The 23,528-nt window shown below is 36.2% G+C and overlaps 1 protein-coding gene and 1 long non-coding RNA gene across 4 annotated transcripts in view; one reads left to right on the top strand and one right to left on the bottom strand.

Annotated features, from left to right (window-relative positions):
- Positions 1-23,528, bottom strand: part of LOC136032165 (triple functional domain protein-like) — a 393,821-nt gene that overhangs the window by 178,066 nt on the left and 192,227 nt on the right. For all 3 annotated transcript variants that reach the window (XM_065712353.1, XM_065712354.1, XM_065712355.1), the window contains exon 29: positions 17,995-18,103. In XM_065712353.1, the coding sequence (XP_065568425.1) occupies positions 17,995-18,103 (109 nt within the window). The remainder of the gene's footprint in view (positions 1-17,994; positions 18,104-23,528) is intronic.
- LOC136032168 (uncharacterized) lies at positions 6,026-15,824 on the top strand. The gene is made up of 2 exons (XR_010618669.1): positions 6,026-6,162; positions 15,666-15,824. It is a non-coding gene; the product is annotated as an uncharacterized LOC136032168 (long non-coding RNA).

Raw genomic sequence — 23,528 nt, 5'->3', positions numbered from 1 at the left:
TTTAGATGCTCCCTCCACAACAATGAACGAAATTTTGAAAACCATTTTATTCAAAATAGCTTAAGGTCTAGCAACCATTCACCGGGTTAAGGGTTATAAATTATGCAATTTGCCCATTGTTTTTATACAAGATTCATCATTGGGAGAGGGGGATTGTTTGATCGTGGGTGTATCCAAAAAAGCTATGGGTGTTAAGGTGAAACTTCAGAGAATTGTTGAGAGGGATACTGAACTGCATCAAAAGACGCTATAAGCATCAAGGCTAGCATTAGGGTGAATATGCAATATCTTAGGAACGGCTAAGGGTATTAACTTGAAAATTTCAGGGCCACTACTACTACTATTGCGGTTGCAACTGCGACTGGTTGCAACTACGACTGTGACTGCGAGTACTTGCAACTACTTGTAACTACTTTCAGGAATTGTTCGGGGCATGTTGAACAAAATCTAAACACACTATATGCATTCTGATTGTCCAAAAGGCTTATCAGTAAAACCTCAGGGACGGCTGAGGGTATTAAACTGAGGCAGGGCATGTTAAACAGTGCTTTGAGGGCAAAGGGCCCCATTTTTCCTTTTTATAGCCCCTCAATATTGATCAAAATTCTTAGTCAAGAGGTCTAACAACTATACCTCTGGGGATGCCATTCCCCCTGGAGCCCTGTGGCAAGGATTGTAAATTATGCAATGTGCCAATTGTTTCCATAAATTATTTATTTTTTTGAAAAGAGGGGAAAGTATGATCCAGGACATGCTAGAAAAGGCCAATGGCATTAAGGTAAAACTTCAAGGGATGTTGTGAGGGATGTCAAGCTAAAAGACATTATCTGCATCAAGGTTATCAAAAGGAAGGATTATCAATATCTAAGAAGAGGCTAAGTGCATGAACTCGAAACTTACAGAACCACTACGACTACTATTACAACTGTGACTGCAACTACTTGTGGTTGTGACTATTTCCGAATGTGACTGTGATTACTGGGGACTATTGTCAAATGTGACTACTTGCGACTTTAACTATTTACTCTATAAAAAATCTTGACTTAGAATACTAGTGACTGCGACTACTATTGAGTGTGACTGTAAATAAAGCTAAATGCGATTGCGACTGTGATGCTGGTCAGTACTACTGCTTTTTACTGTGACAACTTGCGATCGTGATTATTAACAACTATGACTAATAGCGACTGCGACCACTTATGGGTTGCGAATACATTCGACTGCGAGTAGCCTAATAGCGACGGCAATTACTTGTGACTGTAAATACGAATACAACTCGAATGCTACGGCTGGTATTTGCGACTGTGACTACTTGTGACTACGAGTACTTGTAACTGAGAGTGTGACTACTTGTGACTACGATTACAACTACAACTATGGAACTAAATCAAAAGAGTTTAGCTGCATCCTGAAAATCAAAATGGCATAATTCATCCAGGGTGTCAAAAGGGCTTTTCTGCAATATCTCACAAATGGCTAGGGTTATTAAGTTTAAAATTTAAGCGAACATTAAGGGGGATGTTGCACTAAATCAAAAGACACTAGGTGAATCCAAGTTGTCAAAGGTGAAACTTTAATGGAAAGTATTGAACTTTAATGGGCTGAAACTTTAATGGAAATCAAAGCGGTATGTTAAGCTTAATCAAAAGACACTACATGCATCGAGATTGTCAAAACGACAAATCTTCAATATTCCAAAAGACAGTTAGGGAGTTGAAACGGTTAGTAAGTTGAAACATTCAACTTAGAATTATTCAATATATTAATCAATAAGAAAACTTTGGGAATAAAAAACAAACATAAATTAATAAAAAAAAAACTTTCTGAAACAGAAGTTTTTCAAAGAAAATTAAAGAGCCACATCAAACAGTTCGTGGTAACGAACTGTAAGTAAGGATCGACCCAGCTCAATAGTAACTGAACCTCTGAAAAACGGATTTTTGACACCAACAGATACATCAAAAGAATTTGATTTTTATGCTGATTTTAAATACAGAAGTTTTATCAAGTTTGGTTCTACCCATCAAAAGTTAAGTGTTACCTGAGAAAATTTGCTTTATTTTCGAAAAAATGGAGAAACACCCGCTAAAAGACACGGAATCTTAATGAAAATAACAGCATCAGATTCAGCGTAACAGAGAACTCTACTGTAGTAGAGGTTTAAAGCTCCTATCTGCACAAACGTGGAATTTTGTAATTTTTTCCAGAAGAAAGATCATGGATGCGTGTTTTTTTTTTCTGGAATGACCGCATCGACTCAGTGGTCCTAGAATTTCGCAAGAGTTTTCATTCGAACGAAAATTAACTAAACTCCCTCCCACACTCATTTTTTCCCAAAGTCACCAGATCAAAACTTCGAAAAAGCCCTTTTGTTCAGCATAGTCGAAATATCTAATAATCATGTCATTGAGGACGACTTAATCCCCCAGAGTCCCCAGGGGAAGGGATATAAGTTACGAACTTTGCCTATTGTTTACATATAGCATTTGTTATTGGTAAGTATACAGACGTTTTCAGGGGGATTTTTCTCCGGTGGGGGAGATCGGGTTCCGTGGTAAGATGTTTCCATGGAGGAATTGTTCAGGGAGGAAGATAATTTCCATGAAAAAGGTCCTGGATATGCCAGCATTATTTTAAAAACGATCAGAAATTAAATTTGAAAAAAAAACAAGTTTTTTTGTAATTTCAAGAGCTATTTATTCTAATTAAACGGACTTTATGATTCAGGGGTCATACTTATAGATTGAAACAAAATTAGAACTTTATTGTAAAGAGCTAGGCATTAACGACGGGGCGAACTCCCTCATATTATGTATATGAGGAAGTTCACCCTCTTGTCAATACCTCGCTATTTACGCTAAAGTTCGAATTTTGTAAAATAATGGCCAATATAAGCAATCATTTGTGTGTTATTGTCCGGCCAATCTTAGCATTTAATTTTATCGTAAGCAGCTTCATAACTATGTTTTTTATGTGATAATAAACCAAAGATATTGTATGTGTTCGGCTTATAGTTGTTATTAAAAAAAAAAAAACATGTTTTTTCCAACTGAAAGTAAGGAATAACATTAAAACTTAAAACGAACATAAATTATTACGTATATCTTTTAAAGATCTTTTCTTTCATTCATTTTAGTCATTTGAGAATTGCTCCACTTGTGAGTCTCATTTTCATAAAAATAGTTTCGACCTTTGGTCGTTCTGTTACTATGCCTTACAAAATTAGTTCCGAAAATATCGTGAATTGTAGTTACGTGGGAGAATTTTTCCATGGAGAAACTTCCCGTGGGGGAACTGGATTTCTTAACATTATTAAAAAAATTATCAGCAATTAAATGAAAAAATCATTTTTTTCAACTTAAAGTGACGAGTAACATTAAAACTTAATACGAACAGAAAATATCACGTATTTGAGGGGTTATTATTAGGTTATTATTAGTTTTAAAAAAGCAAAATTAATATGCAACTTTCGTTTTAATTATTCATGTACGGCAAGCCAAATTCAAAACCTGCATTAATTCAAAAACGTTCAGAAATTGAATATAAAAACAAGGTTTTTTTTAACTGAAAGTAAGGAGCGACATTAAAACTTAAAACGAACAAAAATTATTCTGTATATGAAAGGGGCTGTACCTCCTCAACGCCCCGCTCTTTACGCTAAAGTTTGACTTTGTCACAACTCTACTTTTTAAAACAATAAAAAATTTGGCATAAAGAGCGACACGTTGAGGAGGGGACAGCCCCTTTCATATACAGAATAATTCCTGTTCGTCTTAAGTTTTAATGTCGCTCCTAACTTTCAATAAAAAAAAAACTTGTTTTTTTATTATTTAACTAAACTAAACACCAGCAGAAATGAAGCCCTATAATACAAATATAAGGATAACAGATACTGATGTAGACAAATAAACAAGTCTTGAACCTATTATAATTAAATTGAATGTTCAAGTCAAATTTAAAACGAACAAAAATTACTTCAAACAGGGGTTTCGCTACTTCCCCCTTCCCCATCTCCTAACCGTAAAAGTTCTAAGGCCTATCATTTGCACTTTACTAAAAACAAATTTTATCATAAGGACTTTTTTTAAAATCCATAACATTGAAAATAAAATACAGTATTACATAGTTGTACAGTTTTGTACTTTGAATACAATGAACAGAGTTGAATCTTAAACATACAGTGTTGTCATTCACAGGTATGTCCATAAGGTTTTTAGATGATGCTATCTTAAGTTTAAAATCTATTCGATCATAGATTTATGGCGTTGGAAGAATAAACATTGCCACTAGTTTATCCGATTTCCTATAACTCAAAGAATATTTTCTTTGGAGCCTTATTGCGAAATAACACAGTTCGTCGACTTGATACACTTATCACTCTATTTGGTGCTTAAAAAATGTCTGATTTGGAAATATTTATCTCTAAACCAGTTGGTTATAGGAAGCAGACAAAAGTAGCATATATTATATAATACAAAGCATTTGACAAGCCTTGAATAGAAAATTAAAGGCTTGAAAATTTAAGAGGCAGTTTGGGTCGACGGTCCCTCTTTGTATGAAAAAAAAAACCAAAGAAAAAACAACAACAACAAAAAACGTAACAGAAAAAATGTTCCTCAGCATAGCTGTACATCAACTAATGATAATATGTACAGTCAAAACTTCCGTCAAAGTTCGGCACCAACATTCTTAAAAATTAATTGCTTTTCCGTCTTTTCACACACAAAAAAAATACATTGCAATTTGGGCATCTTTCTAAGATATTGTCAGAAAAAGACAAAATGAAAGAAAAGCGGACACAATCTAACACATCTTTTAATGCTTTAATTTGGATTCTCCAAAAAACAGCTTAGGACGATTGTCCAGGGAAGTTAATAACAGCTAATACAGTTGAAGCTAATAAAAAATTGAAAGATATGAATAGATGTCACAAGAAGAACTGAGTAATGAGCTCAATAAAAGTAAAGAACTAATGCAAAGTGACTGATATCAAAGGAAGTTAAACATAGCTTCAGAATTACAATTTCTATTAGTGTGAGTGAATTACTTCAAAATTTAAGGACTCAATCGTAAATGACTATTCGAGGTCCAATCAGCTAATGCATGATGAAGCAGATTGGGATATTCTTTCAGATATCCTGAAAGAATCCCTGATAATTCAGGCTTTAAACTGGAAGGACACAAACAAGATTTAACATCGAGGTTAATCTGATTGCATAAAAAGTTCAATAAGTGATGTTGAAATAATTCAAATCGGATTTTGGATCGAGGAAATTAACAGGTGAAAAATATATTCATTAAGGAGAGATTCGCATGACTTAGTGCTCAATTCAGTTTTGCTCAGCTTGACAAATAACTAAGGATAGTTTGGCTGAATTGTGAATCTATGGTACAGCCAAAAGGTACTAAATTTTTTGGATTTTCAAAGCTATTTTACTAACTGTTGCTGGCTAGCTAAGCAGATGGCTAAATTTACTGTTCATAAGCTGGCATTGGCTAGGTTTCGGGGTTACCCTGAGTGGCTTGTACATATTGTTGATATGATAGATCCGAAAGGAAATGAAAAACTAGAAATTACAAGTATCTAGTTTTTTGCTACGGTACAAATGGTACACAGTTCGTTAATGAGTCCCAAATTTTAGATTTTGAATGCAATAAAGCCGAGGCTATGAAAAACTCTAAGAAAGATGTCGGCTCTTATTACCAAGATTACAGCGACAAACAAGAAATTCAATCTATCATGGAAAACCTTGCTCAGAAAATTGACCAGAGATTAGAAGAAAAATTGGCAGCTATTCCGAGGTCAACAATCCTTTTCTAAGGACAGAGTTAGTGCAATCAAAGCGCAAAGCTCGTCGATCTCAAGTGAATTTTACCGAGCATTTGTTGTTGAATTGCAGCCAAAATTTGTTGTTTTATCAGATGATTTAAAGCATTTAAAAAACCAGTGCTCATTTATTGAGGAACAGAAGAAAGTTGCTGAACAAAAGCTTGATGAATATGAACAAGAAACGAGATTAAATAGTCTCATGTTCAACGAGGTTAAACAACCTTCCATTAGTGACTTGAAGTCGGTAGTTCTTGAAATTGTGACAAATGAAATGGAGCTTGAAATATCTAATCAAGATGTGATCGAAGTGAAAAGATTCAATCGAAGCAAAGGTAATAGTAATAAGGATGCAATTGCTCCTGTGGTTGTAAAATTTAAGTCTAAAGACCTTGCTTCTAAAATTTTCAAATGAAAGTCAAAATTAGCTCGCACTGGTACTTTTGTGTTGGAGAATCTGACGAAACGAAGACGTGATGTTCTGAACTTAGCACGGGATAAATATGGGAATAAGCAAGTGTGGTCGGATTAAGGTCGGATCTTTGTAGGTCTCGATAATGATTCGTTTCCGATTCGTTTTTGGTCTATCGACAATATCACTTAATAATGTGTGCTAATAGTTAAATGCTGTTATATTTTAACTGCTTGTTCATTTTTTTTTCCTTTTTAGAATATGTATTACATCTAGTTATGTTAAAGTTGTGGTGAGAGACTAAGAGTCTTTGAAAATAATCCGTTCCGAGCTGGAGATATTCTAATTGCTGATATTGCGCAAGAAAGTTCTTCTCTTACATTTCGACTGAATAGCTGTTATGTAAATCTAATTTATTCGGTATTTAATGCGGATAAAAAAAAATCGTTTTGTCTTGGTTATTGGAATTGTCACGTTGTCATCGAATTGTGAAATTCTCCAGATCTTTGATGGTAAGAATTGCAGATTTGATATTATAGGCCTATGTGAGACTTTTTAACGTCGCAAAATTCTTGGTCACTTTAATTTTCCAGGGTACCAACTTATTGTAAAAATAGAAAGACGAAGGCACGTGGAGGTTTAGCATTTCTAGTTAAGAAGCATCTTGTGGCTAATATGAGGGAGGATTATTCCATTTGGATATAAGGTAAGGTTGAAACTCTTACCCTTGAGCTGGAAATCGGCTGGAATAACATTTTGATAAGCGAGGTTTATAAGCCGCCGAATACTCAATGGGACGAGTTTGCACTTGGTTTTGGTCGAGTTTTGAATGAGATCCAGTTGATTACTTCCAAGTTTATTTGCATTGGTGATTTTAATTTTGATTTTTTGAACAGCGATAATTTAGAATTTTTTACCACTATAGTTACTCATGATCTATATCTTATAGTAGGAATTCTAAAGCGCGTTACTCAACATTCAGCGACATTAATCGATACATATTCGTTTGATCTCGCCTACTAGGTACTTCTTATGCTGATGTAATAATTAGTGAGTTTTCTGATCATTTTCCTGCAGTGACTTTCTTCCTACGGAAACAAAAGCCAAAAACAAAGAAGACAAGGAAAAGGCTACTGAAAAAAGAGAATATTGATAAACTTAGGTAAGATCTGAGTGTTTTTTCGTGGCAAAAGGTTTATGATGAGTATGAAAGTCCATTCGCTGCATTTGATAAGTTTATAGTTATTATCCAACCGACAGTTGATTCAACATGTCCAATGAGGAGTGTCAAGTTGAAAAAAAAACGAGTCCTAGAAAACCTTTTTTAACCCAGGAGCTTCTTCGACTGATTCAGAAAATAAATGATTTCTACATACTTTATTTGAATTCAGAGTCACAGGAGGTATTCAGTGACTTTAAAAAACTTTGTTATGAAACAAATTGGCTTCGCAGATCTTGTGTCAAACAGTTCGTGGTAACGAACTGTAGTAAGGAGCGACCCGGCTCAATAGTAAACGAAACTCTAAAAGACGGAATTTTGTTACTAATAGATAAATCAAAAGAATCGAATTTTTAATTTTGAATGTCGCGATAGGGCTCATTCTAATGGAGATTAAAAGTTCTAGTGCCCTTTATAAGTGACCAAAAAATTGGAGGGCACCTAGGCCCCCTCCCACGCTCATTTTTGTCCCAAAGTCAACGGATCAAAATTTTAAGATAGCCATTTCCTTCAGCATAGTCGAAAAACATAATAACTATGTCTTTGGGGCTGACTTACTTCCCCACAGTCCCCTACTTTACCTGATTTATGCAGATACCATGCGATTTTATATTCCTGAGACGTTAATCATGTCATTTTGCTGATGACACTGAGTTTACAATAACATCATCTTGTGATAATCTTTTGATTGAAAAGTCTAATAATGCCCTAAATGAACTGGCAAGTTTTACGAGATTTAGCTGTCTATCTGTTAATGTTTTTAAGACGAATTTCATGACTTTTGGCAGAGTTGGTACTCCAAATTATTTTAAATGATAAAATTTGTTTGAATGGTCTATTCTTAAATCAAGGTTTTAGTGTTAAATATTTAGGTTTTTATCTTGATTGCAATTTGAGTTGGAAACTACACTGTGATGCAGTAGCAGCAAAAGTAGCAAGAGGATTGAGTACTATAAGAAGGCTAGGGAATGAGCTTCCACTAAGAATCCTAATAATTCTCTATCATTCTCTTATCAATGTGTATGTGTCTTATGGTTGTTTGCTTTGGACTAGTTCTTTCGTGTCAAGTTTTAAAAGAGTCCAAAATTTTAAAAATAAAGTTGTTCGTATCTTAGGAGATTATGTGAGATTTGAAAATAGCACTTTGAGTTGCCTCACAAAAATGAAAATTCCAAACGTTTATAATTGAAGACATTACCAACTAGCCGTTTTTGTTTATCAATATTTGAATCGTTATCCGCCGAAGTGCTTTTGAGAAATTTTTTAGGTCTAACTCGTGTTATGAAACTAGATCCGAACCAATTTTCTGTAATATTTCCAAGAAAGTGGCGGAGCACTGTAAACAAATCTTTTAAGAATCACCTCGAATATTAGCTCCTGGAAGTCTTTTAAAATGTTATTCCCCTAAAACATGTAATTCCCTCCTAAGCATTAACAAAAACTAATAAAAGAAAGTGATTTTCTATCCTGTGTAGGTTTACCCGATAAGTGACTGTTTACTACACAATTACCTACTAAAATTCTGATCTACACTTCACATAAATAGTACCTCTGGAGCAATTCAGCTTATCAATTCAAGCAAATTATTCAAGATATTCCATCTTCTGCTTATATAAACCTATGCATGTCCACTTCATATTTCTAACAGCTATTTGCATTGTTGAAATTAGCACATCAATAAAAAGTCACGCTAAATTATGTTTATTCACACAAAAAATCAAGATTCCAAATGACTCGTCGTTCGAATTTGAGACTCGCCGTTCTAGTTTCTGTATCTGGTGGTTCTGGAACCGTTTTTATGGCACTTGGTATTAACCAAGTGACATATAGCAGTCGCCAATTCTGTCGGTCTGTCTGTCGGTCTGTCGGTCCCGGTTTTGCTACTTTAGGCACTTCCAGGTAAGCTAGGACGATGAAATTTGGCAAGCGTATCAGGGACCGGACCAAATTAAATTAGAAATAGTCGTTTTCCCGATTTGACCATCTGGGGGGGGGGGAGTGGGGGCCCGGTTAATTCGCAAAAATAGAAAAAAATGAAGTATTTTTAACTTATCAGCGGGTGATTGGATCTTAATGAAATTTGATGTTTGGAATGATATTGTGTCTCAGAGCTCTTATTTTAAATCCCGACCGGATCTGATGACATTGGGGGGGAGTTGGAGGGGGAAAACCTAAAGTCCCGGTTTTGCTACTTTAGGCACTTCCAGGTAAGCTAGGACGATGAAATTTGGCAAGCGTATCAGGGACCGGACCAGATTAAATTAGAAATAGTCGTTTTCCCGATTTGACCATCTGGGGGGGGGGAGTAGGGGCCGGTTAATTCGGAAAAAATAGAAAAAATGAATGGTGATTGGATCTTAATGAAATTTGATGTTTGGAATGATATTGTGTCTCAGAGCTCTTATTTTAAATCCCGACTGGGTCTGATGACATTGGGGGGAGTTGGAGGGGGGAAACCTAAAATCTTGGAAAACACCTAGAGTAGAGGGATCGGGATGAAACTTGATGGGAAAAATAGGCGCAAGTCCCAGATACATGATTGACATAATCGGAACTGATTTGCTCTCTTTGGGGTAGTTGGGGGGGGGGGAGTAATTCTTAAAAATTAGAAAAATGAGGTATTTTCAACTTACGAACGGGTGATCGGACCTCAATGAAATTTGATGTTTAGAAGGATATCGTGTCTTAGAGCTCTTATTTTAAATCCCGACCGGATCTGGTGATGGGGGCGGGGAGTTGGGAGGGGGAAACCTAAAACTTGGAAAACACTTAGAGTGGAGGGATCGGGATGAAACATGGTGGGAAAAATAAACAAAAGTCCTAGATAGATGATTGACATAAACGGAACGGATCCGCTCTCTTTTGGGTAGTTGGAGGGGGGTATTTCTGAAAAAAACGAGGTATTTTTAACTTACGAACGGGTGATCGGATCTCAATGAAATTTGATATTTAGAAGGATATCGTGGCTCAGAGCTTTTATTTTAAACCCGACAGGATCTGGTGACATTGGGGGGGGGGAGTTGGGAGGGAGAAACCTAAAAATTGGAAAACACCTCCAACGAGTGGAGAGATCGGGATGAAACTTTGTGGAAAAAAAAACACGAGTCCTAGATACATGATTGACATAACCAGAACGGATCCACTCTCTTTGGGGTAGTTGGGGGGGGGGGGGTTAATTCTGAAAAATTAGAAAAAATGAGGTATTTTTAACTTACGAACGGGTGATTGGATCTCCATGAAATTTGATTTTTAGAAGGATATCGTGTCTCAAAGCTCTTATTTTAAATCCTGACCGGATCTGGTGACATTGGGAGAAGTTTGAGGTGGGGAGACCTAAAATGATGGGAAACGCTTAGATTGGAGGGATTGGGATGAAACTTGGTTGGAAAAATAAGCAGAAGCCTTGCATACGTGATTTACATAATTGGAACGGATCCGCTCAATTGCGGGGGGGGGGGGGGTAATTCTGAAAAATAAGAAAAATGACGTATTTTTAACATACGAAGGAGTGATCGGATCTTCATGAAACTTCATATTTAGAAGGACCTCGTAACTCCGATATCTTATTTTAAATCTCAACCGGATCAAGCGTAATTGGGGGGGGGGGGGCAGTTGGGGGGACCGGAAATCTTAGAAAATACTTAAAGCGGTAAGATCAGGATGAAACTGGATGGGAAGAATAGAAACCTGTCTAAGATACGTGACTGACATAACTGGACCGGATCTGCTCTCTTTGGTGGAATTAGGGGGGGGGGGGGGGTAATTTTGAAAATTGAGGTATTCGTAACTTACGAAAGGGTGACCAGATCTTAATAAAATTTGATATTTAGAAGGATCTTGTGCTTTGAAGTTCTAATTTCAAATTCCGACCAGATCCTGTGACATTCAGGGGAGTTGGAGGGGGGAACCGGAATTCTTGGAAAACATGAAAATTGGAGTATTTATATCTTACGAATAGATGATCGGATCGTAATGAAATTTGATTTTTTGAAGGAATTCATGTCTCAGAGCTCTTTTTTCAAATCCCGACCAGATCTTTTGACATTGTGGGGATTTGGAGGGGGAAATCTTGGAAAGACACTTGGGAGTGTAGGAATCGGGATGAAGCTTGGTGGATAGAATAAACAAATGTCCTTGATACGTGATTGACAGAATCGTACTGGATTCGTTCTCTTTGGGGGAGTTGGGGGGAGGGGTTCAGTGATTTGGCGAGTTCGGTGCTTCTGGACGTGCTAGGGCGATTAAAATTGATAGGCGTGTAAGGGAGCTGCACAATTTGACTTGATAAAGTCGTCTTCCCAGATTCGACCACCTGGGGGGCAAAAGGGAGAGGAAAAATTAGAAAAAATTAGGTATTTATAACTTACGAGTGGGTGATCGGATCTTAATGAATTTTGATATTTAGAAGGACTTTGTGGCTCAGAGCTCTTATTTTAAATCTTGACCGGCATTAAGCCTCTTATTTTCCGTTTTAAATCAATCTATTGATTCATAGAATTTTGTTAGAGCTCATACCATATGATCGCTTGGCTCTTAGCTCTTCTCGCCTCGTCACAAGTGCCATATGAGCTCTTAGCTCTTGTTATTTCTCGCAGTGCAAAAGTGACATTCCTGTGTTAACTGAATGAGACTGGTGGATCACATTCGCCACCCAAGAAGGCTCGAAATTACCCTCAACTTAAGTTTTTAATCATCTTACTATCTGAGCGAAATAGCAAGGTTCCATAATTAAAAATCTTTTCTTAAAAAAGAAAAAAAATCATTATAGGAAAAAAAAGGAGGAATAATTGTATAACTAAAACCTTTAAGAAGAAAAGATGAGAATGAATCTCTCAAGCGTAAGCGCTGGTGGGATTTTGCAATAAAGTGAGAAACCTACTATGATAACAAGCAAATGCCACACAGCCCTCTAAATATATTGCGCAGATAAACAATTTCAAGATTCAGAAAACGAAAGTTCCTGCAGTTTTGCGATACTCTTACACCTATTGCGCAAAAACTAGACACAGTTTTTAAGCAAAAAGTTGTTGGGATAGGTTTTAGGCAATCACCAGCAATTATAAAAGCAGGACTGCTATATCGGCTTCTAAGTGTATCAATCGTTGTTTGGAGGTAGAAAACTAGGCCACGCCTGTTTTGTGCGCTTTCAGGGAAATATACGGATGCCATTGTCACGCATGAAAATCGACAAGACAAGCCCGCGATTTTGAACATTAACCATATAACTTTTGTGAGTTCAGGTAGGAGTTTATACGAAATGTATAAACACAAAAGGAATCTTCACAAAGATTCCTACACCACCGCCGAGCCTGTTGTCACCTCGACTATTTCGAGTACTTAGAAATGTTACGTAACCAAAGTTATGTTCACGTTATGTAACCAAAATAAATGCCAGATTTCACTGACGCTGCTAAAGGTTATGGACACATGTTAACAATTGGTATGTTTCTTGGCCTTGTATGAACCTATCTTAGGTAAACACATGTATAAACGTGGATATGTGATTTTGCCGTTGGGATGAAAATTTGAAAATTGTTGATTATTCAGAAAGTAAGGGGAAAATAATCATGAAAGCACAAAAAAACAGAATACTTAAAAGGCAATAGGTCATGCTCTTCAGCGGGTCAGTAAACTTAATTCCAGATTATGTCTTTCCAAAAAATCTTGTAGTCCTCTTGCATTAAAGTTGCCAAAATTGCATTACGCTTCATCCCTCTTACTCCTTTGCTTTTCCTGCAAGTGGATACTTACCCTCTTCAATTACTTTGATATGATTATTCAGGACAAAATTTAGTGACTTTTCTTCCCAAATGGCGAGTTCTTGTGCAACAGAGATGATTTACCCACACTGAAATCTCACTTAAGAACCTTGCTCGATCCAACTTCAGTCTTTTTCATTACTAGGGACGGAGATTTAATGGAGCTTGACTGTCAAAAATCATCAAGTAGTTTCTTGTAGTTTCTTTTTTGGTATACTTCTTCCTTTTTGTTTCAACCAGGTAGTAAAAGACATTGAGCTCCAGAGCCCCTCTGTTTGAACTTTGGACTCTATGAATCCATGCACAGAATCTGTCAGCATATATGGTTGATTCTTCACCAGATATTTGACCCCGCTACCACTCCCACCCTCAAAGCTCACATATATCACACACACATATATATATATATTTTAAAGTATCCACTTTTTATTCTTTGCACAATTATCGACATAAAAAAAAATATATTTTCAAGCCATGGTTCATCCTGACAGCTTTCTTATACGAGCTGCTAATTTTAGATGGATCAGGAACATGCAACGCCTCATTCTACAAGACCCAAAAATTGGGTTTCAGTCTCGTAGCTTCAAATAGCGCAAACATTTCATTGAAACAGACAAGGCCTGAACGTTCAGTCAAGTTTGTTTCAAGGTTCCCGGAGTTTACACTACGATTTTCAGTCAAAAGTTTACCTAGTTCATCACGTATATTTTTAAGGAAAAGTGACTTAACGAGCCACTTATAAGAGTCAGCAGGTTAAAGCGTCTATATGGCTAAACCGTGTTTTTACCTTTGGTAGACAGAAGGAAATGCTCCAGATACGAGTTTTGGCACTGGCAACTTTCCTTTGTATTGTGTCTGGGCATTCTTACATAAACCGTCAGATTATCCAGTGGTATGGTTAGCTCAGGAAGTGATTTTTTGTGACATAAACGCACTTTTACATTTTTAGGAACCCAAAGAAGAGACGAACCACTTCAGAAAACTCTTCGACAGAGGACGATCCAAAGTAGAACTTTCACTGCATCAAAAATCTTCCAAATATAAGAGCAGGTTCAAATACAAAACCGGATGCTCATTTCCACAATTAAGCAATTTTGGGTCAATCACAAATAGAGAGAAAAAAAGTCTAATCACTTAAGTACCATTACAAGGTGATTCTGAAATTCAAAATATTACGCTATTTTGAACCCGTGTTGAAGGCGCAGTATTGATAAAATCTGACTTCTTTTTTCCGGCTAAACTGGTATTGCTAACTTTGATTCCAATCCAACCCACCCCCCTACCCAGAGAAATATAAATTCATAAAATGAAGCCTCTTTTTAAAGTTTGGGGAATGAGCAATTGTATTTCATTGAAGATATCTTTAAAAGACAAAGGATTTTCCTGAGTTAATGGGATACGAGATCGTGACTATCTCGAAAAAGAGAGAAGTCTTACTTTCTTATTAGATCAAAGCTTAAGAGGCTAAGTTCTTTCCTTCTTTCCATTTTTTTTTGCATCATTATTCTTTTAATTATCCGAAGAAGATGGAAAGTCTGAGGATCACATGAACAGAATTTTAAAAATATCGATAATTTAGTCAGGTTTTGAAAAAAAAATAATCCATCTATCTTAATTTCTATTATTTTTTTACCCCATTATTACATTAGTTTATCTAAAAAATCCCGAACATGTAGCAGAGTTCCAGTTCGCTTATTTTGAACAAAAACCGGTTAAAAATGTAGAGAAATCCCGCAAGGACTACGACCAGATATAGATAAAAAGAATATGCAAATCTTAATTAGGTATTCCAGACTTGGAAGGACAGAAGGGGAATATTTCTGCTCACCCCCAAGCAATCACACAATTTTTAAGGATCACTAGGAAAATTTCCTGACATTCCTTTTTTTTTTATCTTAGGCTGATTTTTTTTCTTGTTTTTTCTTTGCATATCAAGATTTGATTCAAAATTTTCAGTAAAAAGCTCTGATCATAAGAAGCAAAATGTCCATCAAAATTTGCTCTTATCACACATGCAGTTTTGCAAACATGCAACTTGCAGTTGTTGGCAATCTTGCACTTAGAACAAAATGTTCACCCAAGAGGGCCAAAGAGCTATACAGCCAAAATTTTTAGATAGCCAACTAATCTCAAAAGTATCAAAAACCTTTCTAGAAAACCTCCCAGTTTCTGAAAAAATGCAGAAACGATGTGGCATAATCCCCCGCCAAAAACACAAGAAGGATTACAAAATGCTTTATTTAAAATAGCTGTTTCATTTGATGCCTAATTTATTTATAAATAGCATTATCTAATTACAAATCAGCTATTAAGGAAACTATTGCGAGAGGGGGTGAAACCTGGAAAGAAGTATTTTAAGGCTTTCTCTTTTCTTTCTTTGTTTTTCTTCTTTTTAAACGGTCTAAGCATTCTCTTTTTTTCTTTTTTCGTTTTTTTCTTTTTTTTTAGGCGTACTTCAAATCAACTCGGAGGGACAGGTGACAATCTGCACCTTCTCCGTTCTTCATTTGATGGAATATACTCTGATTAACAGTTAAGTTACATTTATGAATTAAACCTTTGTAAGGCTATATTTTACGTGAAAAATAAACACGTGTTTCATTTAAATGTTTTCTAAAATGCTCCAATCAAATCAACAGGACTTTCAAATATACAAGCGGGTCTGATAAGTCCAGTTATGTCAGTCACGTATATTGGACTTATGCTTATTCTTCCCACCAAGTTTCATCCTGATCTTTCCACTCTAAGCCTTTTCAAAGATTTTCGTTCCCCCCCCCCATTCCCCCCAATTACATTGGATCCGATCGGGATTTAAAATAAGAGATCTGAGTTACAAGGTCCTTCTAAATATAAAATTTCATTAGGATCCGATCACTCCTTCGTAAGTTAAAAATACCTCATTTCTTCTAATTTTGCAGAATTAACCCTCCCCCCAGCTCACCCAAAGAGAGCAGACCCGTTCCAGTTACGTCAATAACGTATCTAGGACTTGTGCTAAGTTTTCCCTCCTAGTTTCATCCCAATCCCTCCACCCTAAGCGTTTTCCAAGATTTTAGGTTCCCCCTTCAACTCCCCCCAATGTCATCGGGTCCGGTCGAGATTTAAAAAAAGAGCTCTGAGACACGATATCCTTCTAAATATCAAATTTCATTAAGATGCGATCACCCGTCCGTAAGTTAAAAATACATCATTTTTTCTCATTTTTTTAATTTTCCAAATTACCCACCCACCTCCCCCCAGATGGTCGAATAGGGAAACTGACAATTTCTAATTTAATCTGGTCTGGTCCCAGATCCGCCTGCCAAAGTTCATCGTCCTAGCTTATCTGGAAGTGTCTAAACTAGCAAGACCGGGATCGACAGACAGACAGACCGACAGACCGACAGAATTTGCGATCGTTATATGTCACTTGGTTAATACCAAGTGCCATAAAAACGGTTGCTGAAAGTTGTAACTCGAGCCTTTAGTCGTGAGAGAAAATACGGTAGACTTCTCAAAGCCGTACCTTTGGAAATACTCGCTTAAAAAGAAAAAAGAGCCTCGCATCCCTTTAATCGGAACCTGTATACATCTTTACGCCAAAAATTGTCTAACATCAATTTTTTTGCGCCAGGAATACGAATTTTATCAAACAGGATTAAATTTTCAATAAATACTTTTTTCCAATGGAAAAAAGCTCAGTTTTCAGCTCGAGCCAGTGCCCTCGAGATTTAAGGTCTGTTGCTCTATCTACTGTGGAATCTGAACTTGTCAGATTTTATATATAAAATAAGCAGGCTGCTTATAAACGGATTCTATCAAACAAGCCGAAGAGTCTGTCAGCCGAAGTTCGCAAAAACACATAGCGTATGCTGTTTTACAAAAATTGGAGAAATATTGCACCCCTTTCCCCTAACTTGGAAATCGATAGGCTTAGCTGCTAGTAATACATAAACAAATGAAAGTTATTAGAAAATTAAATGATTACCATTTGAACATTTTAAGAATGATTTAAGGAGTAATTTCCACTCCCTTTTCTTTACAAGATATCCCCATCGAGATTCATGGAGGATAAACAGAATAGAGATAAAGTTGGGATTTTTAAGAAAGGAGAAACACAAGGGATTGGGATTTTTAAGAAAGGAGAAACATGGGAGGGGCATGCTCTTCAAATCATCAATAAAAATTAACAAAATCTGATAAATTTTTGACCTCCCCTGTAGCAAATAAAGAGGCATAGACAAAGAATAAGAAATTCTAAGTCCCTTTCCCGCCTTTCCCTCCATACAAATATTTCCCCACCCCCATGACATGAAAGAAAAAAATCCCTCACCTTTTTATCAAATCCTTTATCCATTTGTATATGCATTTTAGTCTAATATCTATCTTTTACTCTATAGATGTGATATTTACCCAAAAGATTATATTCTCAATAGTCTTTGAAAAAAAAAAACAACGAGAAAGGGGTTCGAATCTGGTATATTATAGGTGACATGCTCTACTGACTAAAGTAGCAAAAAGCTTGTTGAATAGGATTCAACTTCGGTTTATTGGTATAAAAATATAAACGGATTTTCTTTAGTCTTGACGATATAACCAATTATGTACGTAGATAATGATCCAAGTAAAGGGATTCAGTTTTCTTGGCCTACTGTCACCTAGGATTAATAAAAGACTTTCCAGCCAACTCCCAATCAGTCTTATCCACGGTATTTTTAGAAATAAAAAGCAAAAAAGCTCGAATCAACTTTCAACAAAATCCTCCATATAACCCATAACTTGGAGTCAACAAACTTACCCGCTCGGAGTCTGTTGTGTGGCCAGATCCAAAAGATGCCAAAGAATAATTATCTCCAACTCCGTCTCCAAAATGTTCAATATCCATTGTTCCGCTTTCTTCAATTTCCCTGCAAAAATATGAGAAATAAATCTAGCGTACAACATGTAAACGATTGCTCTTGGCATTAATCCTAAAACCAATACCTCCGGGAAAAGGATGCTGAAACTGATAAAGAGGTTACGAAAAAAGAAAAAATTAAGTCCAGAGAGGTCAATAAAAAGTAAGACAGTTTTGTAAAGAGACTGTCACTTCAGTTTTGCTCACTAAAACAGAAAAATGTCCCTAATGTTAAGAAGAAGTACTAATAAAACAAGGAATATTTTCTGCTTTTACAAAGATGTAAAAGCAGCTAAAAAGCCAAAAGAATGTTCAGAACAACGTTTTAGAATAAACTTTATGCATGCACAATTTTTTTCTCGTAAATAAGCACAAGGGATTGCAGTTAGAGCTCTACAAAATTATCTTAAAGGCTATTAATATTAATTACCATTTATCTGCATTAATCATCGTTATTTGAAAATGAAAAACCTGTAGAAAGTGAGTAAAATCAAAGTCCAAAAGCAAAAGACTACTGACAAACTCCTAAACGACAAATGAAAACGCAGAGCATATAACTTATTCAGTTATATGCTCCAAAAGCAAAAGACTACTGACAAACTCCTAAACGACAAATGAAAACGCAGCTTTACATCCAGTAGTGCACACCAGTAATAACTTACAGGCTGTTTATTCTTTTATGCTTTTTTCCCGTACTTTCACTCGGGCAAGATCGTAAGCAGCCCGGATCTTTGGCACTTACGAATGGGTCACGTTATACATCGCATGTGGATTATGTCATTTTGATATGAATATCCAATATTCGAAACTTAATACTGATTAATACCAATCTTTGCATTTTCTTTTTTTTAATCATAATTTACCTCGAAAAGAATCAGAACAAGGAAACAGTAAAACTTATTTATTTTTAAAGTTTAAGTTTTTTGAGGAAATTTTGTTTTGTGAGATTTAAAAATTTAATAGAGTTTTCTGTCACTCGATCTATAACATTACTTCGGGAATATCATAACTTTTCCGGAATTTTAGACACTTTTTATTTAAATTATTGAATGCTTTTTTTTATTATTGTCCCCTCCGAAAAATCTGCTGCGTGCGAGCCTGTATCATTATAAAATCTCCCTATACAAAGAATCGTCCTTTTGTTATATAAGATAAAACATATACAAAATAAATATATAGAACTACGTTAAGCAGTCTTTGACCTAGAGGTACTGAAATAGTTACAACCCAAACACGGCGGATTTTCCCTACCTACCATGAGATGAACATGTCTCTGGAAGCGCAACCTACAAATAAAGACCAGCTACCAGAATCTTTCTCACTTTCTATATCGAAAACATAGAGAGATAGAGAAAACAAGAGCTAAGAGCTCATATGGCACTTGTGACGAGGTCGGAAGAGCCAAGAGCCAAGAGCTCATATGGCATGTGCTCTAGCAACATTCTAAGAATCAATAGATTAATTTAAAAGGAAAGTCAGGATTAATGCCGGCCGGGATTTAAAATAAGATCTCTGAGACACGAGGTCCTTCTAAATATCAAAATTCATTATGATCCGATCACCCACTCCTAAGTTAAAAAGACTTTATTTTTTCTAATTTTCCTCTCCCTTCAGTCCCTCTCCAGATGGTCGAATCGGGTAAAATGACTTTATCAAGTCAATTTGTGCAGGTCCCTGACACGCCTACCAATTTTCATCGTCCTAGCACGTCAAGAAGCACCGAACTCACCAAAGCACTGGACCCCCCTAACTCCCCGAAAGGGATTGGATCTAGTCCGGTTACGTCAATGGCGTATCTGCGACATTTCCTTATTCTACCAACCAAGCTTCATCCCGATCTCTCCACTCTAAGCGTTTTCTAAGATTTCCGGTTTGTCCCTCCAACTTCCCTCCAATGTCACCAGATCTGTCCGCGATTAAAAATTAGAGCTCTGAGACATGAGTTCCTTCTAAACATCAAATTTAAAAATACCTCACGAACGGTCACCCGTTCTTAAGTTAAAAATACCTTAATTCTTCTAATTTTTCCGAATTAACACCCCTCCAACTCTACTAAAGAGAGAGGATTCAGTCTGATTATATCAATCACATATCTAGGACTTGTGCTTATCCTTCCCACCAAGTTTCATCGTGATCTCTTTACTCTAAGCGTTTTTTCAAGATTTCCGGTCTCCCCCCTCCCCAACTCCCCCTATGACACTAGATCCGGTCGGGATTTAAAATAAGAGATATGAGATACGAGGTCCTTCTAAATATGAAATTACATTAACATGTGGTCACTCTTTCGTAAGTTAAAAATACCTCATTTAAAAAAAATTTCTGAATTAACCCTCCCCCCGACTCCCCCAAAGAGAGCGAATCCGTTCCGGTTATGTCAATCACGTATCTAGGGCTTGTGCTTATTTTTCGCGCCAATTAAGTGTCCCCCATCCCCCCAGATGGCCGAATCGGGGAAATGACTATTTCTTATTTGATCTGGTCTGGTCCCTGATATGCCTGCCAAATTTCATCGTCCTAGCTTATCTGGAAGTGCCTAAACTAGCAAAACTGGGACCGACAGACCGACAGAATTTGCGATCGCTATATGTCACTTGGTAAATATTAAGTGCCATAAAAATCATCTGAAAAAAAAATTCTCACTTTCTATACCAAAAATATATTAAGAAAAAAACATCTGAAGAAATTTATCACTTTCTCACCTTCTATATCGAAACATACAAGGATAAAGAAAGAAAACATCTGAAAAATTCTCACTTTCTATATCGAAAACATACAAAGATAAAGAAAAAAACACATGAAATTTTTTTTATTGCCACATTCCAATTTGATTTAATGCCTCCCTTAATGTCAAACACCAATATTAATTTTCACCAAAAACCGTCATATGAGGAAACTGCTTCGAGACACGACAACTTGAAGACTTTAAGACATGACAAAAAGGAATTTGACAAAAAAGAACACTTAGAATTTGTTACTAAAACTAAATTAGAATTTTAAAATAAAACACCCAAAACTAATTAAAGAAACTAACACATAGGTTAAACATCTGAATGGATTTAAGACTGGATAGGAAACCAAGTAACTAGAATCATAGCCACACAAAGGTCCGACCCTTAAAGGGGAGGTAGGGAAGAGGTTCCCTACCTCTTTCTTAGGAAGAGGAATTTCACCAGTCAACATTTGAAAAGATTTCTAAATGGGTGTTGTAAACCAGCCTTCGTTGGAAATTTACTTGCCCCCTCACTATATTAGGTATGACTAGAATTAACATAACCAGAAGCGTATTTTTCAAGTTAACCACAGTAAATAGAAGCTTTACACAGGGCACGTCGTGGCGTAAAAGCGTTTGCTCGTGAATAGTGAAGACATTAATGTCGAGCCAAAGTATATTAACAAGTTGAGTAATTTTCCTTTACCAAATTGGCTTTTTATTATTGCAGAAACTACACCAAAATATAGCCAGAACCTCTAGGTAAGAAACGTAGCTAAGAAACTAAGATAATATAATTAAAGAAATGGCAAAAAACAATAGTTTGACTTGACTTTTCTTCAGAAGAGACTGTTGTCACCGAAACAAGAAACAAGTAAAAAGGAAAATATTGTTTTTGTTTTATCGAAAATGAAAAGCTTCAAAAACATGGTAGAAATAAAACAACCATAGGCACATACAATCCTCATAACTACTACTACTACAAACGACTCACTGCAGCACCAAGCCGCCTGAGGCCCAGATAGCTGTGTACACTTCTTTTCCAATCCCAATCTATTAAAAGCTTTATTCTTTACCCCCTCCCAAAAGTTCCAATTTCTTTTGGTACTTGTCGGTTATCGGAAACACACTCAAAAATTGAAGCTTGGTTAATCTTAATGAAAAATAACAAAACACGAGGTTAAAATAATATTTTAGAAATAAAATTATAGAAATCTAACCTAATCTAACCTAAACCCCATCCCCACCCCTAATTTGCAAATATATAGCCCAAATTATACAAGTCCAATGTATTCTGATTAAGTCCAATGCATTGTATCATGCACAACTTGTTTTTGAAGCCATGAAACCGGTTTTCTGAGCTGTAACCTAAGCGTAAGTCTTGAATATGTTTCCAATAACGGACAACAAGTAGCTTTCTTTTAAATCCTTTCCTACCACCTCTTCCCGTTTCATTCCGGACTACCTACTTTTCGTTTGGCTCCTTATAACAGCTTTTAAAATTAGTATTTTGATGATGACGACGCCTTAGGCAGAGTTAAATATCAAATTTTGTTACTTATTCTAGTCAGAGCGCCAGATTCTGTATCGTGCACCCACCCATGCCGGAAGGTACAAAAATGCTGAGGACGGATCCTAGGGTAGTCGACCATGCTGAAAACGAATATCGTAGGGCGCATGTTCGCCGTTGGGGCGTTTCTGAGATATAGGCCAAAAACGCCAAATTTAGCCTATAACTAAGTGTGACGATTCAGGATTTTTTGCGACTTATTGGGATGAGGAATCTGGCGTAGTGTTATGTCAATCGAAAGAAGAGATCTAGATCTACAAGAATATGATTTTTAAATTGAAAAAAAAAACACTATTTTTTCTCTATTTACTGCAGTTTCAAAATAAGTGCTGTAAAATTCAACAAATATCTCAAAGAAAAGCTAAAAACTCGAAATTTCTTCAAGGTAACAATTTTTTTTCATATTCGAAAAAAAGTGCATTCAATTCCGTACAATTTGAGCTAAAAACATATAAATTATTTTTATTTTTAAAAGGTCTGCGATTTTTTTTTGTAGTGTCACTGAAATGATCACTAGCCGTATCGTGAAAAGGGACATAGGCTAATATGTTTTTTTCTTCAAAGGGTAGGTATACTTCAAAATTCCCAACTGTTTAAAGTTTTTAACTTTTACTTAAAATAAAAATAGGTTTAAAAAAATGTTGACTAAAAATTTTTTTTTCTTTTTTTTTTTAGAATGGACGAATATGTTTTCTGGTGTACTAAGGCGTCTGCAATTACCTTTTTAGGACCTGATTTGCCAGTAATACGACTGAGCTATTTACTACATAAAAGAATTCTCCTTCACAGATGGATTCAGTCGGCGCATTGGAGTTGTCTTACTCGGCCTGCCCGTAAAATTGGGTAATAGTAACTGATTAGGGACCTGTTGTAATTAAAAGTAAAAGGTATCAAATAAAATTTTCACAAATATTCCTCATTTTCTTCTTCCGAGAATTCAGATGGGGCAAGGTCAGACTCCCTGCATGCCCTCCTCGTTCCGCGGCAGGAGCATAAGCTGCAGCATCCTTTCATTTTTGAGCAGCTACAGTCTTTCCTCCATCTTCCACTTTTGCATCTGCAGTAAGATTCCAGGCTTGATGCTTCTTTACAGTTTGAGACGACCGCATCTACTCCCCCTTCAGCCATCTTCCATCCAAGGAGAAGTGGATCTGG

Source organism: Artemia franciscana, chromosome 10, assembly GCF_032884065.1.
Source record: "Artemia franciscana chromosome 10, ASM3288406v1, whole genome shotgun sequence".
Classification (NCBI taxonomy): Eukaryota; Metazoa; Arthropoda; class Branchiopoda; order Anostraca; family Artemiidae; genus Artemia; species Artemia franciscana.
The sequence above is the reverse complement of the archived record's forward strand: the minus strand, read 5'-3'. Positions and strand labels throughout refer to the sequence as shown.